This window comes from Podarcis liolepis (genome assembly GCF_965112155.1).
Source record: "Podarcis liolepis genome assembly, chromosome: 5".
NCBI classification, from domain to species: Eukaryota; Metazoa; Chordata; class Lepidosauria; order Squamata; family Lacertidae; genus Podarcis; species Podarcis liolepis.
In genome coordinates this window covers 16,258,499-16,280,652 of record NC_139556.1, presented here as the reverse complement: position 1 = coordinate 16,280,652, position 22,154 = coordinate 16,258,499, and the positions used below count along the sequence as shown (strand labels likewise).

Sequence of the window (22,154 nt, the reverse complement as noted above, 5' to 3'; positions counted from 1 at the left end):
TGGGGGGGGGGCACGATGCTCAGATGGGGCCAAGACCCTCCTGCCACTTTCCCAAAGCCCACCCAGCTTTTGAAAGGAGTACGAAGGCTCCAGCATCCCTTTAGAGGCCTGACACCTCCTCCCCAAAGTCCAGGAAGCTTCAGCCTGGCTTAGAGAGGGAGGCACGATGCTCACACACAGGACGTTGCAATGTTCCCCCCCCCCCCATAGTCCCCCTCACAAGTGGTGCCTCTGACCCTAACTTTCCCCCTACAAAAAATTTCCCCACACACCACTGAAACATACCCACTGTTTTTCAAGAGTCTATTACACTACATGTAAATATTAGAATCACAGCATGGCTAACAGTGAAAGTCTTCATGGGAATATCCCCTGCATGGGCTCACTCCTTCCAAACAAGCCTGTACCTTGGTTCTAGAACGTAATCCATTCCGGGGGTCCGTTCGACTCCCGAAACTGTTCAAAAACCAAGGCGCAGCTTCTGATTGGCTGCAGGAGCTTCCTGTACTCAAACGGAAGCCGCGCCAGACATTCGGCTTCCGAAAACCGTTCGCAAACCAGAACTTCTGGGTTTGCAGCATTTGGGAGCCGATTTGTTCGACAACTAAGCCATTTGCGAACTAAGATACCACTGTAATTGGTTACTGGAGCTCACTGTTGCTGATAAGTGTCACCCAGTTAAACAACACATTTCCCATATGACTGTACAACTAACCAGCAAAATCCCATTTTCCTTCCAGGGTAAGTATCTGCATCCCAACACAAGTTAAACGAGTCTCATTAGAAGGGGCGGCCTGTCCTGTTTTAGCACCTGAGGTGAAACGGGAATGTAGAGCCCTCTCCCCACATCGCTGTGGCCCACTTTCGCCAGCAACTGAACACTGCAAACCCGTTGCCAAACTCAGCAAATAATAACCTTAGTCTATTCCCCCTGCCTTTCCTCTCTGTGACATCAGGGCACCACGGCCAATCACTGCCAGGCGTCTCATCACCATTGCCACCACCACTATAAAATCCCTCGCTGCTGTGGTTTTAAAATTTCCTGCCCCTGGGGAACCCCTCCTTCCTCAGTTTATCAGCCAAGGAAACCCTAAGCTAGCCACAGAATCTCTGCACATTTTAGGGGTTCTGGGACACAGAGTAATCTCGGTCTGCAAGGAGTATCCCAGAAGGGGTACTGTTTAAGCAGATATGCAGACACCACTACTGCAGCACTCCCCATATCAAGAGAATGTACTGGAACACATTGCTCAGGAACATCTTAATGTGCAACCAACAAAATACACAATATCCTCTTGCTGTGCATTCTGGGACAAGACTGGTGATGGCAGGTTTTGAGCAACTAACCTCCCCTTACTAAATTTCTGATCAAGGAATTCCTGATAAGCTTTCTAATAAGCGCCTTTAATTGATAGACTGGCTTTCTGCTTGTTATTCTATCTATTCTATCTGTTAATAAATTATAATTAAACAAAGTCACAAGTTGCATTTTGGTCACCTGCCACCTTTGCAAAGGCGACCGTTTCCCATACCTTAACCATAGAAAATTTAACCATCTAGTAAGCAAAATGACTATTGCCAGAAAGAAAATATATCTTTAAGGCGCTTTTAGAAATCAATCTGGGGAAAATATGAGCTATTCCCAGTTACATCAACAGAACAGTTCAAAACGACTACAAAACCGTCAGTATCAGGATCCAAATATATAAATTAGGGATGCAATAATTAACCAATTCCTTTGCTAAACTAATTTGTACTATAATTTATATATATCAATCACTATTTTTAACATCAGTATGTACAAAGACTGCAGGTGGAGAAGTAGCAAGAACCTAACTTCAGAAGAACCAGAAATTTAGCAGGTGCAGGGAACAAGCGTATTCATCCAAGAGGTATAAATCCCAACCTCTTTTGAACAATTAGCTCTTCATCAGGGGCCTGACAGAAAAAGAAATAGGCTACATCTATTACAGTTTCTTAGATGACTAGCTCCAAAATGAGCCACTGACATACGGACTCCCTCCGTGGCAGCTGAGCCTGCAATAGATTTGAGCTAATCCTGATTCTGACAGTCCCCTAGAGAAGAGCTAATTGCTTTTAAAGAAACGTTGGAATCTATACCACTTACTCGGACTAATAAAGGTGTCTCCTTGCACCTGTTGGGTTCCTGCTTGTTTCGCGCTGCCCTTTAGTGTGAGCTAGAGGTGTAGATAGGGACGCGGGTGGCGCTGTGGGTTAAACCACAGAGCCTAGGACTTGCCGATCAGAAGGTCGGCGGTTCGAATCCCCGTGACGGGGTGAGCTCCCGTTGCTCGGTCCCTGCTCCTGCCCACCTAGCAGTTCGAAAGCACGCCAAAGTGCAAGTAGATAAATAGGTACCGCTCCGGCAGGAAGGTAAACGGCGTTTCCGTGCGCTGCTCTGGTTCGCCAGAAGAGGCTTAATCATGCTGGTCGCATGACCTGGAAGCTGTACGCTGGCTCCCTCGGCCAGTAAAGCGAGATGAGCGCCGCAACCCCAGAGTCGGCCACGACTGGACCTAATGGTCAGGGGTCCCTTTATCTTTACTTTTAGAGGTGTAGATAGCACATGTACAGTGCCAGATTTACGTATAAGCTAAACAAGCTATAGCTTAGGGCTCCACTCTCTTGGGGACCCCTCAAAAATTTAAAGGGAAAAAAATGGATGTACATTTCCAAAATATAAGATAAAAAACAAATAAAATAAAACCTACATACAGCAACAGTGTTTTGTGTTGTGTAGGTTCCTACGTTGTAAGTCATGGGCCCGCCTGCTAGCCTGCTCCCTAAAATATCACTGGTTTGCTCATTTCTATATATAGGGTACCATATAGCATATAGTCAACACAAAAAACAGCGACAATTTGTTGTTGACAAAGGACAGCTGGACATATAAAGGGCCCCATTAGCTTCAGTAGCTTAGGGCCTCATCAAACATAAATACGGCCTTGCACATGTGCAGAGGTGCCAAGTTGCCCCTGAGATTGAGGGGGCCTGGAGTACAGGCATGTGCATGACATCAGTTGGGTCCCACATGCCGTGCAATGTTACATCATCTAAAGGAGGCCAAGCGCTCTGGAGGAGCCAGCCAATGAGGCGGCGCCACATCTGGCTCCACACTCGGTCTCCTCCAGCCTCTCAACACTGAGACGGCCCAGCCTATTTCCAACAAATATTATAGAATCATAGAATTGGGACCCTGTGGAAGATCTAGTCCAATCCTAATATGCAGCTGTCCCATACAGGAACCAAAGCTGCAATCCTGGTCAATCTTGGTGGTACAGTGGTACCTCGGGTTACATACGCTTCAGGTTACAGACTCCACTAACCCAGAAATAGTGCTTCAGGTTAAGAACTTTGCTTCAGGATGAGAACAGAAATCGTGCTCTGGCAGCACGGCGGCAGCAGGAGGCCCCATTAGCTAAAGTGGTGCTTCAGGTTAAGAACAGTTTCAGGCTAAGTACGGACCTCCGGAACAAATTAAGTACTTAACCGGAGGTACCACTGTATTTAACTCAGAGTAGACTTGCTAAAATGTATAAGTCTGAATCAGATAAGTGCTGGAGATGTAATGAGGTTGAGGGTGCGTTTATCATATGTGGTGGACTTGTAAAAGGGTAAAAGAGTATTGGGAAATGATATACAATGAACTGGGGAAAAACGTTTAAAAGTACCGTATTTTTTGCACCACAACACTCACTTTTTTCCTCCTAAAAAGTAAGGGGAAATGTCTGTGCGTGTTATGGAGGGAATGCCTACGGGTGGCATGCCTACGGATTTTCCTCCTCTAAAAACTATGTGCATGTTATGGTCGGGTGCGTGTTATAGAGCGAAAAATGCGGTACCTTTTTAAAAAACCACCAGATTCCTTTTTGTTAGGGATAAGTCAGAGGGTATTTCCCAGGTGTCAAAAAGGACTTTGTATGCTACTACTGCGGCCTGTGTTTTGTTATCTCCAAAATGGAAAATGAGCAAGGTCCCGACCAAAGAAGAATGGCAACTTAAACTGACGGAATACATGCAACTTGCAGATTTAACATATAGAATAAGAGAGCAAGAAGAATGTACATTTAAAGAAGACAGGAAAATGTTTACTGCGTATATGGGTGAAAATTGTGTTCATTTCAAAACACTGGTAGCATTAAGATAAATTCAAGAGGCAAATAAATTTGGATGGATGTAACAATGGCTTACTGAATGGTTTAGTTCATGTAAATATGCAGGGATGTATGGTATGCAAAATGAACTACGGAAAGAGAAGAAAGGAAGTAATTGATTTAAGGTTGTTTAAATGAGTATTTTGAAATGTAAATTAGAAAATTTAATTAAAAATTATATATAGTATTATATATATTTTTTATAGAAAACTTGCAATCTTGGTATTAGCAATGCACTCTAACCAACTGAGCCATCCAGTGCCAAGCTGTTGAGGGGGCCGGTGACACCTTGTGCCCCCCCCCCCAAGTTGGCACACCTGAACATGCTTGCGCCATTTATTTATTTAAAAGAAGTAGTAGTATTTTTACGCAGAGCGTCTTTTTCATTCATGCAGGTTAATTTATGAAATTTCATTGCTTAAATAAATAGAATACGCCGAGTCTCTGTGGAGGTGTTGTGAAAAAATCACAGCACAGCAGAGCACATGTGTTCTGACCAAAACTTGAAATGTTGATTTTACTCATGGTTTTAAGCACTCCTCCTTATTCTTCTTCACTGTTTCCCATGCTTCAGAAACTGAATCTTCCCTACCTTCTTTTTTACAGGCCAAAGAATGGGGAATTCCACCTCAAAACACCTGGCGTGGAAGTAACCTGAGATCTAACAGATTAATGCGCTGGATTAATCAACTGACGCTGATTAATATAAACCTTGATAAACCTGTGAGGCGGGAAAGAAGCGGTGACTTTGGGATGGCAAGGCCACTCAGGTGCACTTTTTATCTCCTCTTGCCCCAAATATGGTTCAAACAACAACAACTTCCTCCATAATGCTCACATGGCAATAGATCGCAGCTTGAAATTGCTCCCCTTATCCCCAGCAAACTGGACTGTGGAGAAAGTAGCATTGGCACATGGAAGCGCAAAACAGCCATGTGTGTCCTTGGCAGCTGATGCCAGAAAAGGAGAGCGCGGTGCTATCACCACCTCATGAGCCAGAAGGCTCCTTCAGACAGAAGCTGGGGCCATCACTTGTTTATGAGAAAGGACCTGCTTCAGTCTCATGAGCATGGAGGTGGAGGAGAAAATGGCCACAGCTTGGGAAATCACCTATAATAGATTAAAGAAGGGAAAAACCAAGGAATGCTGCAGTTTCTGTTGGAATCTAGGTGGGTGGGAAAGGAGCCCTGATAAGAACACCAACCCCCGCATCCTGAGGCCTTGGACAACAAGTAGGGATGGTCATGAAGTATTTATTATTTTATTGACTGACTGACTGACTGACTGACTGACTGACTGTACTCTGGGCAGCTTCCAACAAAGTATAAAGGAACACACCAAAACATCAAACATTAAAAGCTTCCCAAAAGAGGGCTGCCTTCAGATGTCTGTGAAAAGTCATAGGATTGTTTATCTCTTTGGCATCTGGTGGGAGGGCGTTCCACAGGGCAGGGGCCACTACCGAGAAGGCCCTCTGCCTGGTTCCCTGCAACCTCACTTCTCACAATGAGGGAACCACCAGAAGACCCTCAGAGCTGGACCTCGGTGTCCAGGCTGAACGATGGGAGTGGAGATGCTCCTTCAGCTATACAGGGCCAAGGCCATATAGGGTTTTAAAGCTGGGAAAGGAGACATACTGGAAAGAAGAGCCCTAGTTATACTACAGTGTGAGTGAGAAATGTATCTTCTCCATGCTGAAGAATTATTGTATGTGAGAGTTGCTCCCCCCTCATTGCCCCTCAAAATCAAGTGTTCCTGTGGAACAAACAAAAATGTCTGCATAGCTATGTCCAAAGTCCGTTTTGGGGGCCTTATCTGGCCCACCGGTCGGTTTAATCTGCCCCTGAGGCAGTTTAGCTCAACAACTTTGGGGTAAAATATATTTTAAAAACTTCACGCCTAAAAAAAGGTCAATAACTTTGGTCAGTCCTCACACCCCTTCACTTCATCAAATCTGGCCCCCTTTGAATAAAGTCTGGACACCACTGTCTGTGAAGATACCCTTTCTCCTCGTTGCAGTGACTATAATTTCATTGGCAAAAATTATCTTCCCACTCTGATTTTAATAACCCTTTGGAGGGCTGCACACAGGACCAGCCTAATTTATTATGTTGCCAGAAGGATGGGAAAGATGTTGCCTCTCCCAATTCCACATACAAAAACTGGCTGAATGCTGTTAATAGGATACTTACTGTCTACCACACGTAAGGTAGCAGGCCAAATTGGGGAGCCTCAGGAGGGCAGTGAGGCAACAGAGGGCCAGGGGCTCAGGAAGAAAAGCCACCGGTAGCTACTGCTGCCTGTTGTCTGGTGATTGCCTCACCTTGCCTAATGGTAGGGCCAGTCATGGCTGCACATCCCCCCCTTTCTACTGTGGGTGTACACACCACCCCCTTTTGAGTAAATAATGCAACAGAAAGGCTATTTCTACCCTCACCCACCCAACCTACAGGAATTGGATTGGAGTTAGTGCTACTATATTACGAATAATAAAACTGGAGAGGACTGTTTATTTATACTTCTGGGAATGCTTGCATAACTCTTTTAACGCATATACAGTCGTAACTTGGAAGTCGAACGGAATCCATTCCGGAAGTCTGTTCAACTTCCAAAACGTTTGGAAACCAAAGTGCAGCTTCCAATTGGCTGCAGGGAGCTCCTGCAGCCAATCGGAAGCTGCAGAAGCCCGGCGGGACGTTCGGCTTCCAAAAATAGTTCGTAAACCGGAACAGTCACTTCTGGTTTTTGATCGCCTGGGAGCCAAAATGTTCAAGAACTAAACTGTTCGAAAACCAAGGTATGACTGTACATTAAAAAGGTAAAAGGACCCCTGACCATTAGGTCCAGTCATGACCGACTCTGGGGTTGCGGCGCTCATCTCGCTTTACTGGCCGAGGGAGCTGGCGTTTGTCCACAGACAGCTTCTGGGTCATGTGGCCAGCATGACTAAGCCGCTTCTGGCAAACCAGAGCAGCGCACGGAGACACCGTTTACCTTCCCGCCAGAAGGTATCTACTTGCACTTTGATGTGCTTTCGAACTGCTAGGTTGGCAGGAGCAGGGACCGAGCAACGGGAGCTCACCCCATCGCTGGGATTTGAACCGCCGACCTTCTGATCAGCAAGTCCTAGGCTCTGTGGTTTAACCCACAGCGCCACCCGCGTCCCTGACTGTACATTACTCAGGCGATAATGTGCCATGCACAGACTTGGGGAACAGTCCAGTGGCCACAGCTGGTTAGATCTTTGGAGCAAAAACCTTCAAGGAGTCTGGATTGAGCTGTACCACCCCTTTATGTGCACAGACTCTGGTATCTTTTTTCCCAGCTTCCAGACCATATACAGGAAGATTTGGCTGCTGGGCACAGAAATAGAATCTGCATGCCCATTTCCTCAAAGGCTGTTCCTTCCCTGCACTGCAGTCTAGCTGCATCCCAGCTTCCAGTGTTTTGGAGGAGAAGTTCTAGGAACATCTAGGCATTGGAGAACAGGACAGCTCCTTCATTTGTCCCCTCGCCTCTTTGGCAAACTTACATTATTTGGCAGCTGATCTAATTTAAGTACCTTTCACTTCCATGAGACAAAAGTCGTATCCCTGGGGAAAAGGCTATTCAATTAATTCTAGCCTCTGCTCGGTCTTCTATCGCTTCCTCAGTGTGCACACACTTATAAAACCTGCATAGAGCAACACCATTTTTTGAAATGTGTACATGGATATGGGGCACACTGCGTTTTTGATCCTGCAGGAAATGGGCTCTAATTGCTAACTGTGGTCCCAAGGGATTTTTTCACACAGGTACAAGGCAGGTTTCTGAGGCGGCGGCAGCAACTTGCTCCTCCGAAAGGGAAGATTTGTTTGCTGCATAGATGTGCCCCAAGCAATGGGGCAGCAAAGCATTCGCACAAACATGAGGAGGGCTTTGGAAGAGCAGCTGCAAGCTGCCACTCAAACATACAACTTCTGTGCCCAAGATCTAAGCCTAGCTAGAGGACAGGCTCCATGCTCCTTGGGCCTACATTCACGAAAGCTTTGCCTCACTTAACCTTGTCCTTTTGTTTAACTGTGTGCTGGACCTGTGCATAGCTGTCAACCGTCCCTTATTTGGCGGGAAACTCCCTTATCCCAGCGCCATGTCCCGCTGCTGTCCCTTATTATGATGTCCCTTAAATTTCCTGGGTTTCATGCTCGACTGGCTCGGGAGGGAAGCAGCAGCTCAGGGTCCTCTGCCGTGAGAGAGTGAGAGAGAACGCGCGCATGAGCTGCCGCGTCTCCGTCTCTCCCTTTTCCCCCTCAGGGGCGCGTCGTGAGGAAACGGGTGGCGGCGGGTGGGCAGACAGCCCCTCTCTTGTGAGACTTCTGCTGCGCTGCCAGGGGAAGCTGGAGGCGGCAGCGGCGGCTGAGGAGGCTGCCTGAGGGAGGAGGAAGAGGAGGGGATGGGGAGGGACGCAGAAGGGCGGCGCATCAGCGGCTGCCGTGGTGCTGCTACCACCTCATGCTGGGCTCGTGGGCGAGATTCTCTCCCCCCCCCATGGGCAGGGAAGGGCCGATGGAACTCCTCGCGCCAGGACGACGGCAGCCCCGCTGTGCTGCTTAGCATCCCCTCCAACCAGTGCAGCATCTTAATTTAGTGATTTCCCCCTCTGCATCCCTTTCATAACTCTATTTTTATAAAACATTTGTCCATCCATAGTTCAAATTTTTACTACAAGTTTTCTGTTAATCCTACCAATGTATGTAAATCTTTACAATAGCTTTTCAGCTAAATTATAAACTTTCCCCGTTCTTTATTAAAGAGGTCCTCTTCCTGGTTTCTAATTCTGCCTGTAAGCTTTGCCATCTCGACGTCGTTCATCAGTTTTGCCTGCCACTCTTCTTTGGTGGGAGTTGTAGACTCTTAGGATCATCTAGTCCAACCCCCAGCAAAACACAGTCAGCGGCAGCAAAAGCAGCATGGCTCCATCAGTGCCGGATTTCTGTATAAGCTAAGCAAAATCCCTTATTTTGGCTGCTGATCCCTTATTTTCGAGGCTGCTGGTCCCTTATTTTCAAATCCGTAAGCTGACAGCTATGGACCTGTGTATGAGACCACTCAATTCCTGACATTACTTTCTCCCTCCCTCCCTCCGCCCCGCCCCGCCCCGCCATCCCCACCTCTCTGGTTTCATCTTACCTATAGTATGTCCAGGTGCAGTGACTCCAGTCGCACTCCCATCTGGTGTTGGGTGGAATGGCTGCTGCACTTTGGTTCGGATGATCCTGCCAAAATAAAACAAACAAACATACTAGCTATTAAATCCGTCTCTTTCGGTTTCTAATCTCTCTCCCCCCCCCCATCTTAAGCTCATTTGCCATGTTTCCATGTCAGTTTTCAAATTCCGATTAAAAGACCTCACGAAAATGTGAAAAACGTATTTGAGCGAGCGCTTCTCTTAGCATTCATGTTCTTGAATGCAATTTTGCAAAATATGCATATTCTTTTGAAAACAGTTTCTCCTAATATATGCATTTTTGGCATTTTTAATTTTTTTTTTTGGTAGTAGAACTGTACGGGATAATTCAGAGAAGTGCAGATTTCAAAAGGTGGCTGTGTTTCAATTTGCATATTGCTTCTGAAAGTTCAAATTAGCTAAATTAAAATATGCGCCTTTTCTCCCTACCCCCAGTCTGAACCTGAAGGATGGAGACTGCAAGTGAAAACTCAGGCATGTAGAATGTATGTTTTGAATTATTATTAATAATTATTATTATTATTAGTATGAAAATTCACTTTGTGTGCCAGTGACCAAGAGCCACTCAGCTCAATGAATTATGGGAGTTGGTATACATCTCACTTAATGAAGTAACTGTTTAGGGCTATAATTTGATTCTTACAAGAGAAAGAAGCGGGTTGGAGTAAACTGCCCTTAAGGATGGTCTAGGAAGTTTAGCAGCATGTAAAGAATTTTTTTAAAGACATATAGCCTTTGCCATTTTCTATGAGGATCCCTTTTATTGGTGAAAGGATTATCAACATCGGGTGAAATTGCAAGTTATACTCAGAGTAGCCCCCCGACGTTAATGAGCCTAAGCTAGCGCCATTAACTTCAACATACCTACTCTTGAGTAAAATTTAGTTGAATACCACCCATTGTTCTTAACATCTTCCTTTATATACAGAACCATACAGAGTAATTTAAGCGAAAAGTAAGTCTTGCACCAAGTCTTACAAGATAAATATTGAGATTAGGGATGGGACAAGAGAACAGGAAGAGGGAAAGAAAAGAGGAGACAAATGTAACAATCTGTGTATGAGTTCAGATGTAGTTATGCTTACATAGGCTCAGGGCCAGCCCTACCATTAGATACAGTGATAATACCCACCTCTGGTGGCAGGTGCTGGGCAACATTAATGGTGTCCCCCATCAGTGTTCCTCCTGAGTCTCTCACATGGCCTATTCTGCACTCACATGTGGCCTTTTGCCCTAAGTTGTGATAGAGAACACGATCCCCTTCACCACAGTATTGAAATAATATTCAACTAGCCATTCAGCTGGCTTCTGTATATGCAATGGGAGTGGAGGCGCCATCTTGTATTTTGCTTCAGGCAATAAAATGCCTTGAGAGGTGGCTCTGCTTAGACTTCATTATGGTTGGGAAGGTTGATGAAGGCTGCAATCGTAGGAGTATTTACCAGGAATCCCTAGCAAATTCCATTGAACTTGGAAGGGCTTCCTTATGAGTAAATATGCTTAGGGACTGGATGAAGAACAGGCCATGGGCTGTAACAAAGCTTTCAGAATGTCAAGAGTATTTGTAGCTGGCCAGAAAGGATGAAACTAGACATGAGGTTGGAAAATCCACAGTTTTTAAAAATGCAAAAGCTATTGTGGGGAGGGTGGGTTATGTAATTGGGACTGTGGTGCTGGTAAAAGGGTAAAGGGACCCCTGATCATTAGGTCCAGTCGTGACCGACTCCGGGGTTGTGGCGCTCATCTCGCTTTATTGGCCGAGGGAGCCGGCATACAGCTTCTGGGTCATGTGGCCAGCATGACCAAGCCACTTCTGGCGAACCAGAGCAACGCACGGAAACGCCGTTTACCTTCCCGTCAGAGTGGTACCTATTGATCTACTTGCACTTTGACGTGCTTTCGAACTGCTAGGTTGGCAGGAGCAGGGACCGAGCAACGGGAGCTCACCCCGTTGCTGGGATTCGAACCGCCAACCTTCTGATTGGCAAGTCCTAGGCTCTGTGGTTTGTCGTTCTCTCTCTCTCTCTCTCTCTCTCTCTCTCTCTCTCTCACACACACACACACACACACACACACACGCTCGCGTGCACACACACACACACACACAGAGAGAGAGAGAGAGAGAGAGAGAGAGAGAGAGAGAGAGAGAGAATGAGAGATTTCCTAACAAAAAAATCACATGCCCTCCAAAGCAGCAGGGGAAAAAACACAGGTGCCATATTTATTATATATTCTTGCCCGAGGGGGAAATAGGAACTTCAGGGCATGATTTTAATTGGGAAAATAGCATAAAGGAAAACAGTTAACCCTTCGCTCCTTCAGAGTCGCATCCAATCTGATTCAGAGAGCCAGATAGACACCCTGGTAGTTATTACATTTGGAAAAAAAACACACACAGGAGATCTGATGACAAATCTCCCAACAAAGTAAAGGTGGCAGCCCACAGAAGCACAGGCTATCTTACAGCTCTTTCTCCCAAAGGCCTGGTGTCCAGGCACTTTGCTATACTCTGCGATGGGGCTTGTATCCCAGGGACTGCACAGTCTTGAGAACCAGTCTCTGAGACCCCTTGCATAGTTGTGAATCTGAGTAGTGTCTTCAAGACATAAACAAAACAAAACAAACTGTATGGTTTGCCTATCTGCTCATGTAAGACTTTCCGTCTTGACAATTCAATACTGTACTCATGAGAATTCAACTCTAGAGCTCCTTTTCAGGAGAGGAAAAAGGAAAGTCTCCCTCTTCCTGCCTCCACATTTCCAAGAATAATATTTTCTCATTAGTTGCCACAGGAATACATAATTCTGAACGGATCAGGAAAGAGTGTGACTTTGGTGTCAGAAGTGAAACTTGCAGCTTTGTGCCACCATGAAGGAAGTGGACAAAAAAATGATCCAAGTTGTGCTGGCTGACAAGGTCAACAGAGCTCCCTGACCCAGTAATACAGAGATGGTTTAACCTCTTTGTTGAACATAGATCTTGTAGACATTGTACATTTTCTCAACACTTAAGAGTTCTGCTGTGTGGGGCTTCACAAGAAGCAAAAATCGAGAGAAAAGCAAACAGAATAGTATCGTGCTGGGGCTCTGGCAGACACAGACCCTCAAAGTGTCCCTATTTTCCAGGGATAGTCCCAGATTTACAGAAGCCATCCTGGTTTCTGATTTGATCTCCGAATGTCACGCTTTTCCCTAGGATGTCCCTATTTTCATGGGAGAAATGTTGGAGGGTATGGAGTTATGAGACCCCCATGCCAAGGAGATAAGTAACTGTACAACCGGTAGTGGTTCTAGGGGTTGCTTGTGTGTAAATCAACGCCACCCTTGGCTGGTTGCCTGAATGAACCCTTTCTGTCTGGACAGCCACACGCCCGTGGCTGTCTCAATCGCTGGCAGAATCCATCAGTGGCCGTTTCTTGAACTTCTTCCAGCAAAGAAGCTCTTTGACGCCTAGTCTTCGCCTACTTTCCCTGCGCGGAAGCCTTCTGCACAGGGAGGGTGTGGGCAGCGGAGGACCCGTGCTCTCCCCACTGGTTCCCGGCGAGGAGTCTTGGAGCCACCTCGCCGATTCCTCCATCTGCCCCGCTTCTCCACTGGTGTTACGCTGATTTCCTTCCCCAGAAGATGTGCTGCTTCTCTCCCACCCGGGACGCTCTCCGGAATCCCTCTGGAGCCCTCCCTCTCCCTCTGGCTCCGATGGCAGTTCCCTGACACCAGCGGTGTAGCGTGGGTTGTCAGCACCCGGGGCAAGGCAAGTAATTTGCGCCCCCTAACCCGTGGATTTGCGCCCCCTAACCCTACAAATCTATGCCTATGAATGATGGTCCCCCTCTCTCTGTCTTTCTCATATTCCAATTGATTCCCATTTCCGCCGATTGATCCCTGAAGCTCTCACCCAGCGAAATTCGTGCGTAATTACGCTTCGCCATCCCTAATCCTGCCGCGTCCACCGGGAAATCATGACGGTGCATTTCTCCTCTCCAAACTTTCCCCGGCCCTTTGCCGGCCGGTGCAGCCCTTTTGGCTACGAGCTCCCCTCCTTCTCTGCCCGCTTCCGACCCCACCTCCCCGTCCAGCCTCCCTACCTCCTGAAAAAAGGCGCCGGCGCCGAGCAGGACACCCCCGCGGCCATCGGAGAGAGGCGGGGCCGAGGGAGGCAAGCCAATGGGCGAGGCGGGGGTAGGTGGCCACGGGGGCGGGCGCTGCCGCAGTCCTCGGGTGGGCAAGGTAGGAGCAGGCAGAGGCTGGCCGGCCGCTCTGACAATAGGGGCGGGCCGAGGGCACGACGGGGCTGGGCCCTCTGGACTCGCGCCCCCCCCAGATGTTGCGCCCGGTGCGGCCGGCACCCCTGGCACCCCCCACGCTACGCCACTGCCTGACACAACCTTTAGAAGACATCCTCTATAGAGAAGGGTTTTTTAATGTTCAATGTTCTTTTTTGTTTTTATATACGTTGGAAGCTGCCAAAAGGGCAACCCATTCAGATGGGTGGGGTAAAGATTGATAATAATAATAATAATAATAATAATAATAATAATAATAATAATAAGGCATCCCTACTTTCATCAGAGAAATGTTGGAGGGTGTGGGACTGTAGAAAGGCTCAATCCTTAAGAACAAAGCTTTATATGTTCTAGATCCTTAAACTACATGGTAGAAAAGTTGACAATGAGCACACAGACCAACAACAAAAAACATTTAGAAGACTAAAGGGGGAAAGACAGCATATGCAAAAGCCTTTACATAATAAGAGACACAATATACAGTCATACCTCGGGTTACAGACACTTCAGGTTGCGGGGTTTTTTTTGGGTTATGGACGCTCCAAAACCCAGAAGTACCGGAATGGGTTACTTCCTGGTTTCGGGGGTTGCACATGTGCATAAGTGCCGCATCGCAACCTGTGCAAGTGCACACGCCGCGCTGCGGGTTGCGAATGCTGCGGGTTACGAATGTGCTTCCCACACAGATAACGTTCGCAACCCGAGCGTCCACTGTATAGACTTCAATATATACGTTGATCCTAGAAGTCTCCTACACAAGCTGCGTGAATTTAGAGTATTTTGTATGATAGCAGAAAACAGACACAGCAAGCTTATCAGAAAATAGGTAGAACACCATAATATAGAATCTAAAGAAAGGACAGGGTAGGTTGTATTGTGTTGCAGACCCTCCAAGTGTCCCTATTTTCCAGGGGCAGGCCCAGATTTACAGAAGGCACCCCAGTTTCTGATTTGATCCCAGAACATCCCACTTTTTCTTAGGAGATCCCTATTTTCATCATCGAAATGTTGGAGTGTATTGAGCTATGTGACCTCTGAGTCAAGGAGATACGGTAAGTAACTATACAACCTTTAGAAGACATCTGAAGGCAGCCCTGTATAGGGAAGGTGTTTTTTTAAGGTTTAATGTTTTGTTATGTTTTTATATATGCTGGAAGCTGCCCAGAGTGGCTGGGGAATCCCGTAAGATGGGTGGGGCATAAATACATTACTACTACTACTACTACTACTACTACTACTACTACTACTATCATCATCATCATGGAATAGGACAGACCAAGACGCCTGCTTCTTGGGAGAAAAGCAATGACAAACCTAGACAGCATCTTAAAAAGCAGAGACATCACCTTGCCAACAAAGGTCCCTATAGTTAAAGCTATGGTTTTCCCAGTAGTGATGTATGGAAGTGAGAGCTGGACCATAAAGAAGGCTGATCGCCAAAGAATTGATGCTTTTGAATTCTGGTTCTGGAGGAGACTCTTGAGAGTCCCATGGACTGCAAGAAGGTCAAACCGATCCATTCTTAAGGAAATCAGCTCTGAGTGCTCACTGGAAGGACAGATCCTGAAGCTGAGGCTCCAATACTTTGGCCACCTCATGAGAAGACAAGACTCCCTGGAAAAGACCTTGATGTTGGGAAAGATGGAGGGCACAAGGAGAAGGGGATGACAGAGGACGAGATGGTTGGACAGTGTTCTCGAAGCTACTAACATGAGTTTGACCAAACTGCGGGAGGCAGTGGAAGACAGGAGGGCCTGGCGTGCTCTGGTCCAGGGGTCACGAAGAGTCAGACATGACTAAACAACAACAACAACAACATTGTTATGGGAGAAATGTTGGAGGGTATGGTGCTGTTCTACAGTAAACCAACAAAGTGCCCTTGTGAGTTTTCCAAAGTTACCTGGTTGATCACTATTGGACACAGGCGGCTAAACTAGATGAGTCTTTGCCTGGCATGGTTTGGGGAGGGGAGAAGCAGTATAGCTGCCATGACCTTTATGTTGTGGTTTTGAGGTACCAAGAAGCACGCTCTGAAGGAGATAAGTTCTAGAGCTGCCCGGCAATTGAAGACAGAAAGGGCCAGACATTACAACTGTTCCTTCCGTGCTCCCACAAGGCACCCTGAAGTGATGCTTGCGTGAGCATATTGATCCCACCTCTGTGCTCGCACCGCCTCCCCTGCAGCAGCCCCAGGAAGCAGTGATGGGGTGCAGGCAAAGGCATGGAAATAGAAAGCTATAAATTATTTGTGACAGGAAAGCAATAGTGCCGGAGTGCTACGCACAAGTCCTGTGTCACTATTAGATTCCTTTTAGCCTGATGACACTCTAAGAGAGGTTAAGTGTCTGGTGGAATCCTATACGTGGGGAGCAGGGGCAGCCTGGGAGAAGAACGCTCTGCAGAGAGGGGTTATATCAATTCTTCAGGCCAATAATATTCCTTTCATTGATCACAGCCCAAAGTTCAAAAATCTCATTACAGCTTGGCAGACCTGGAACTTTTCAAAAATCAATAGAGTGATATAATGTATGTATACTTAGTAGAAATGTATCTATTCATCAGTCCGTCCGTCCAAAATCCGCCCGAGGGGTTCCGAATGAAGCCTACACATTGTATCATGTTCGGCTATGTAGCCATGTATTCGCTGTAATAAATGAGACCCGAAGTCTCCCTGGCAACCTCGGGTGACACACAATGAAGGGAATTTCCTGCTTTTGGTGTCATCATGGCAGGTTCTATTCATACTGTGGTTCAGCAGAGCTGCCCTCGCTCGACTTAGGGATTTGCACAGCTCTTTTGCTTCCAATAACTCAACTGCAAGCTTCTCTGAACTGTCTCCTGGACTAACTCAGGAAGCACAGACATTCTAAGTCCCTCTTTGAAGCTTCTGCACAACCGCGTGAGCTGTGATTCGCATCAAAAGGTAAAGGGACCCCTGACCATTAGGTCCACTCGCGGATGACTCTGGGGTTGCGGTGCTCATCTCGCTTTACTGGCCGAGGGAGCCGGCGTACAGCTTCCGGGTCATGTGGCCAGCATGACTGGCCAGCTTCTGGCGAACCAGAGCAGAGCACAGAAACACCGTTTACCTTCCCGCCAGAGCGGTACCTATTTATCTACTTGCATTTTGACATGTTTTCGAACTGCTAGGTTGGCAGGAGCAGGGACCGAGCAATGGGAGCTCACCCCGTCGCGGGGATTTGAACCGCCGACCTTCTGATCGGCAAGTCCTAGGCTCTGTGATTTAACCCACAGCGCCACCCATGTCCCATGATTTGCATCTAGGGCTTGCAATTTGCATAACTGTTAAAAGGTTCCTGAAAATTTTATTCTGCTCGATTGCCGTGTGTGGAGGGCAGATACCAACTCTATGGTAACCCTTTGCCCCACAGATGGAATTAGTAGATGTGTGTTTTGGGCACACATCCCCAAAACTGTTGAAAGGAAAAAGACATCCAACTAAAGATTCTTAAACTATATTGCTCTGGGGCCTGTTATTTCCCCATTTAGAAAAATATGGGCAGGTGACTGCTATGAGGGGGAGGGGGCTCTCTCCACTTCACAAGTTTTACAGCAAATCAGCACAGTGTTGTTGTTTTAAAACCCTAAGAAAAATGTTTGATATATTGGTGCAATAATAATAATAATAATTTATTATTTATACCCCGCCCATCTGGCTGAGTTTCCCCAGCCACTCTGGGCAGCTCCCAATCAAGTGTTAAAAACAATACTGCATTAAATATTAAAAACTTCCCTAAACAGGGCTGCCTTCAGGTGTCTTTTAAAAATAGGATAGTTGCTTATTTCCTTGACATCTGATGGGAGGGCGTTCCACAGGGTGGGCGCCACCACCGAGAAGGCCCTCTGCCTGGTTCCCTGTAATCTCACTTCTCGCAGTGAGGGAACCGCCAGAAGGCCCTTGAAGGAGGACCTCAGTGTCCAAGCACTGAAGAGGAAGGAACTGTATCACTTACTCAGTGTTGATGTTATATATAGCTGGATTCAAAATTTCCAGTTTTGCCGTGAACATCTGCCACACAGGGTAGGATGAGAAGGTGAGCAAAAAGATCAAGTGATATATATACAGTACTGATATAATCCCCTGTGGATTATAACTAGATAATGGAAGCAAGTAATTCAACAAAAATCCATTGCAGATTAAAATACACCTTGACTTGTTTGGTGTGAACAGGTGTTTGCTGATTTCCTCCACCAAAAAATAAAAATAAAAATAGACATTTTAAAGTCAGGTAATACGATGCCTTTTCTTTTCAAATATAAATGTCATTTCATGTGCCCAAATCAATTACTTCACCCATAGCCATGGATAACGTAATCACTACTGAAATCTATGTATACTACATCATAAATGACAAAATCAAATATTAGTTTGCAACAGATAAGATTCAGTTCAAGTTCCAGTGGCAGACCAGAAGTGGAACCTGCCTATCAATAAAATATCTGCAAAAAACCTTAAATTATAGCATTTATTCACACTGAATAAAATAACTTAATTATCAGTATACTTTTCTCAACACCACCACTCTGTATCCTACTAGTTAAGTAAGTCTTATCGTCTACTGTATTCCATCTGCCACATACATTGGAGCCAATCCCCTATACAAGGGTTGTCTGTTATTTTCTGTTTATTGGCTATCTCAATTTGAGCACCTATTAGCAGACTGCACCAATTGCTGCCTATAATCGTCCCCCAAAAGGAGACATTGTGAGGCAAGTGAGAGTACGAAGGACTAATTCAAATGAAGTATTTCCAGAGATCCTCAATTGCCCAGCACATAAACCACATGTGGAAGTCATTCTCGTGAACAGCATGCTACTATGTATAAGGGTTATTGCAACTACTTAGCCTTTTCTTGAACCAAGTTATCTGGCTGAGGAAAATATCAAACTTTCCAGCCCCACAAAACTCCTTGTCAGGTAGAATGACCCAAAGGAGAGAACCTAGGACTTTCTAACACAAGCAGCCCCTCCAACAGTGAGCTACAGGCACTACCCCATTTCTCTTCCACAAGAATACCTTGCATTAGTACATGAGAGCAAAAGGTACAAGGAAATGAATCTTCAACCTTCTAGATTTCAGCAGCGGTAGTGTGTTTGAGGACCGGGACATTTGCAGGGAAACCAAAATGCTTGTGTACAAAGCTGTTGTACTACCAACCTTACTGTATGCGTGTTAAACATGGACCACTTATAAACGCCAACAAAGATTCCATCAACAGTGTCTCCCAAAAAAAATTGCACATCACTTGGGAAGACAGGCAAACTAATGCTAGTGTACTGGAAGAAGCAAAGATCACCAGTGTCAAAGCAATGATTCTTCAACATCAACTTCGTTGGACTGGCCATGTTGTTCGGATGCCTGATTATCATCTTCCAAAACTATTCTATTTCGAACTTACAAATGGAAAGCGTAATGCTGGTGGTCAACAAAAGAGTTTTAAAGACTCTTTCAAGGCAAATCTCAGAAAATGTAGTATAAACACTGACAGCTGGGAAACACTAGCCTGCGAGTGCTCCAATTGGAGAAAAGCCTTTACCAAAGGTGTCATGGGCTTTGAAGATGCTTGAACTCAGGACAAAAGGGAGAAACATGCTAAGAGGAAGACACGCTTGGCAAATCCACACCGTGATCAACTCCTGCCCAGAAACCTATGTCCCCACTGTGGAAGGACATGTGGATCCAGAATTGGCCTCCACAGTCACTTATGGACTCACTGTTAAGATCATGTTCATGGAAGACCATCTTACTCGGCTACGAGTGATCGAAGAAGATGATGATGATGAAGAAGAAGAAGAGCTAAAATTCTGGAGCACCACTCAACCTCTCTCGCTTCCTTCTACAGCATTATTTTGGCGGCCCACGCAGCACGGTGCCCAGGGTGACTGCAGAGGTCGTGCTTACCTATAACTGCCTTTTCTGGATGCAGACAATGTCAGATCTTTAGGGTCCCTTCCAACTTTACAGTTTGATGGTATCTATGATTCTAACTAGCAGCTCTAGAGCTGACTTTTATCTAAGGGCAGATTCACACCATGCATTCAGAGCACAGCAAACACACATTTGCCATACCCTCCAACATTTCTCCAATGAAAATTGGCATGATGATGATGATGATGATGCCCCAGCCACTCTGGGCAGCTTTCAACATATATAAAAACATAATAAAACATTAAAAACTTCCCTATACAGGGCTGCCTTCAGATGGCTCGGGGGTCAATAACTCCATACCCTCCAACATTTCTCCAAAGAAAACAGGGACGTCCTAAGGAAAAGTAGGGCAATCCACGATCAAATCAGAAACTGGGGGTGGCTTCTGTAAATCCAGAACTGTCCATGGAAAATAGGGAGAGTCTGAATTACTTCCCTCCTGGGAACTGTATTGTTCAGTATTTTCAGAATTGCAGCTATGTGAAGGGGAGGATAAAGTTCTAGTTTAGCTAGGGTTGCCATATTTCAAAAAGCGAAAATCTAGACAGAAAAGTTATTGAGCTTTTTTTTTCAGCTTTGGCCAAAGTCGTTGAGCAAAATCACAAAGGAATTGGACTTTTTTGAGCTATTTCTGAGGGAAATTGGCAAAAACCACTGCCATACGTCCGGATTTCCCCAGACATTTTGCTGATTTCTGCCCAGACACTGCATGTGGTTCAAGTATTACAGATATGTCTGGGAAATTCTGGAAGTATGGCAACCCTAGTTAGCATTTCGGGATTTCGCCATGAGCTGTAAGCTGTGTGGGTTACTGCCTGTCCAAATATGGTGTGCCTTGCAGACAATGGAATATTTTTGTTTACAGATCTCTCTCTCACACAAATATATAACACACACCCCTCGGGCAAATTGTGAGTACACAAGCCTTTATTTTTAATTTTTGCCTTTCATATTATCCTCAAGAGTTACCTCACGCCTAAGACTACACTGCATTTGTGTATATGCAGCTAGGAGAACATAGCCTTGGGAAAATATCTCTCCTTATTTCTATGTATGTGCAGGACATTGTGTGTATAAGAAAGAATTATGAAATACTAAGTGAATGTGCCGTCTATCCCATTGATTTTTCAGACTCCAACTTGTCTTTCATCTCTTTCCTTTTGTTATCCTGGGGGCATGGCAGCAAGCCCCTATTTTAAATACCTTTGCTTCCTCCCATCTCCTCCTCCCCCTCTTCTCCCAAAAAGTGTCAATATTTTATTTGGATTTTTAACTTCACTCCATAACAGTTGCTTGACCTCCTGACTCGTACGAGTCACATAAATTCTGAGACTTTATTCAGGAGCCATGTTCCTGCTATTGAATAAGCAATTTGGGAGGATGAATTAATGACTTGTGCTGTTGCTGGAAAGTCCCTGAAGAAATATTAAAATTGCTTGCAGACTGAATCAATACTCACTGAACACTGAGCATGAGGACTTGGGTTGTTTTTATGGCACAACAAACAGAAGCATTGGGGAAAGGAAAGGGGGTCCCTGAATACCCCACAAGCACATTCACTCCTTCCCCCAACCTTCTTCAATATCAGCTGATTCACGCTAAGCCCAAAGGTCCTGTGTCCTGGATTTGAAACCCAGGACAATGATCCCTTCCTCTTTCCACAGCTGACGTCTCTTGCAATTGAAGGTCCATCTTCTTAATGGAGGTGGGGGTCTGTACAGGATCTCCCTGACGCTGCTCAACCCCTGGAGCCCTTCCAGAGTTTGCTCTTAGGAAATGGGAATATTTAAACTGTCTGTATGTGACAGGCGCAGGCAGCTAGAAGCAGTAAATGTGGATCCCATTCTGAAGATCAAGGGCTGCCTTGAGCCTGTTGGAGGAAGCACTTCTGGGCATATCTACTGATTTGTAGCATTCTACAAGGCTGGAAGAGACGCGGGTGGTGCTGTGGGTTAAACCACAGAGCCTAGGGTTTGCCGATCAGAAGGTCGGTGGTTCGAATCCCCGTGATCGGGTGAGCTCCCGTTGCTTAGTCCCTGCTCCTGCCAAACTAGCAGTTCAAAAGCACGTCAAAGTGCAAGTAGATAAATAGGTACCGCTCTGGCGGGAAGGTAAACGGCGTTTCTGTGCGCTGCTCTGGTTCGCCAGAAGCGGCTTAGTCATGCTGGCCACATGACCCGGAAGCTGTACACCGACTCCCTCGGCCAATAAAGCGAGATGAGCACTGCAACCCCAGAGTTGGTCACAACTGGACCTGATGGTCAGGGGTCCCTTTACCTTTACAAGGCTGGAAAAGGATCTGGGCAAGGCATAAAAGCATAGGAACCTGCCCTAAACAGAGTCAAACTATTGGTCCAAGCTGGGATGTGCTTAGCAGCTAGGAGAAGCTATATTTATTAGATATTGTTCTTCCTTCCTCACGTTTGTGAGTTCTGCAGAGTGCTACCCCTTTGCAGCTTAAAAGGGAACCTTAGATATGGTACTTCAGCCTTCCGATTTAAGTAATCCAGAATGAGAAAA

General features: G+C 46.0%; 1 protein-coding gene across 14 annotated transcripts in view; it reads right to left on the bottom strand.

Annotated features, from left to right (window-relative positions):
• Positions 1–22,154, bottom strand: part of PAX2 (paired box 2) — a 155,424-nt gene that overhangs the window by 76,060 nt on the left and 57,210 nt on the right. For 13 of the 14 annotated variants that reach the window (XM_083502735.1, XM_083502729.1, XM_083502727.1 and 10 more), the window contains one exon: positions 9,345–9,430. In XM_083502735.1, coding sequence (XP_083358861.1) covers positions 9,345–9,430 — 86 coding nt within the window. Of the gene's footprint in view, positions 1–9,344; positions 9,431–16,220; positions 16,339–22,154 lie in introns of those variants that run through there. The other variant, XM_083502731.1, reaches the window with a different exon arrangement.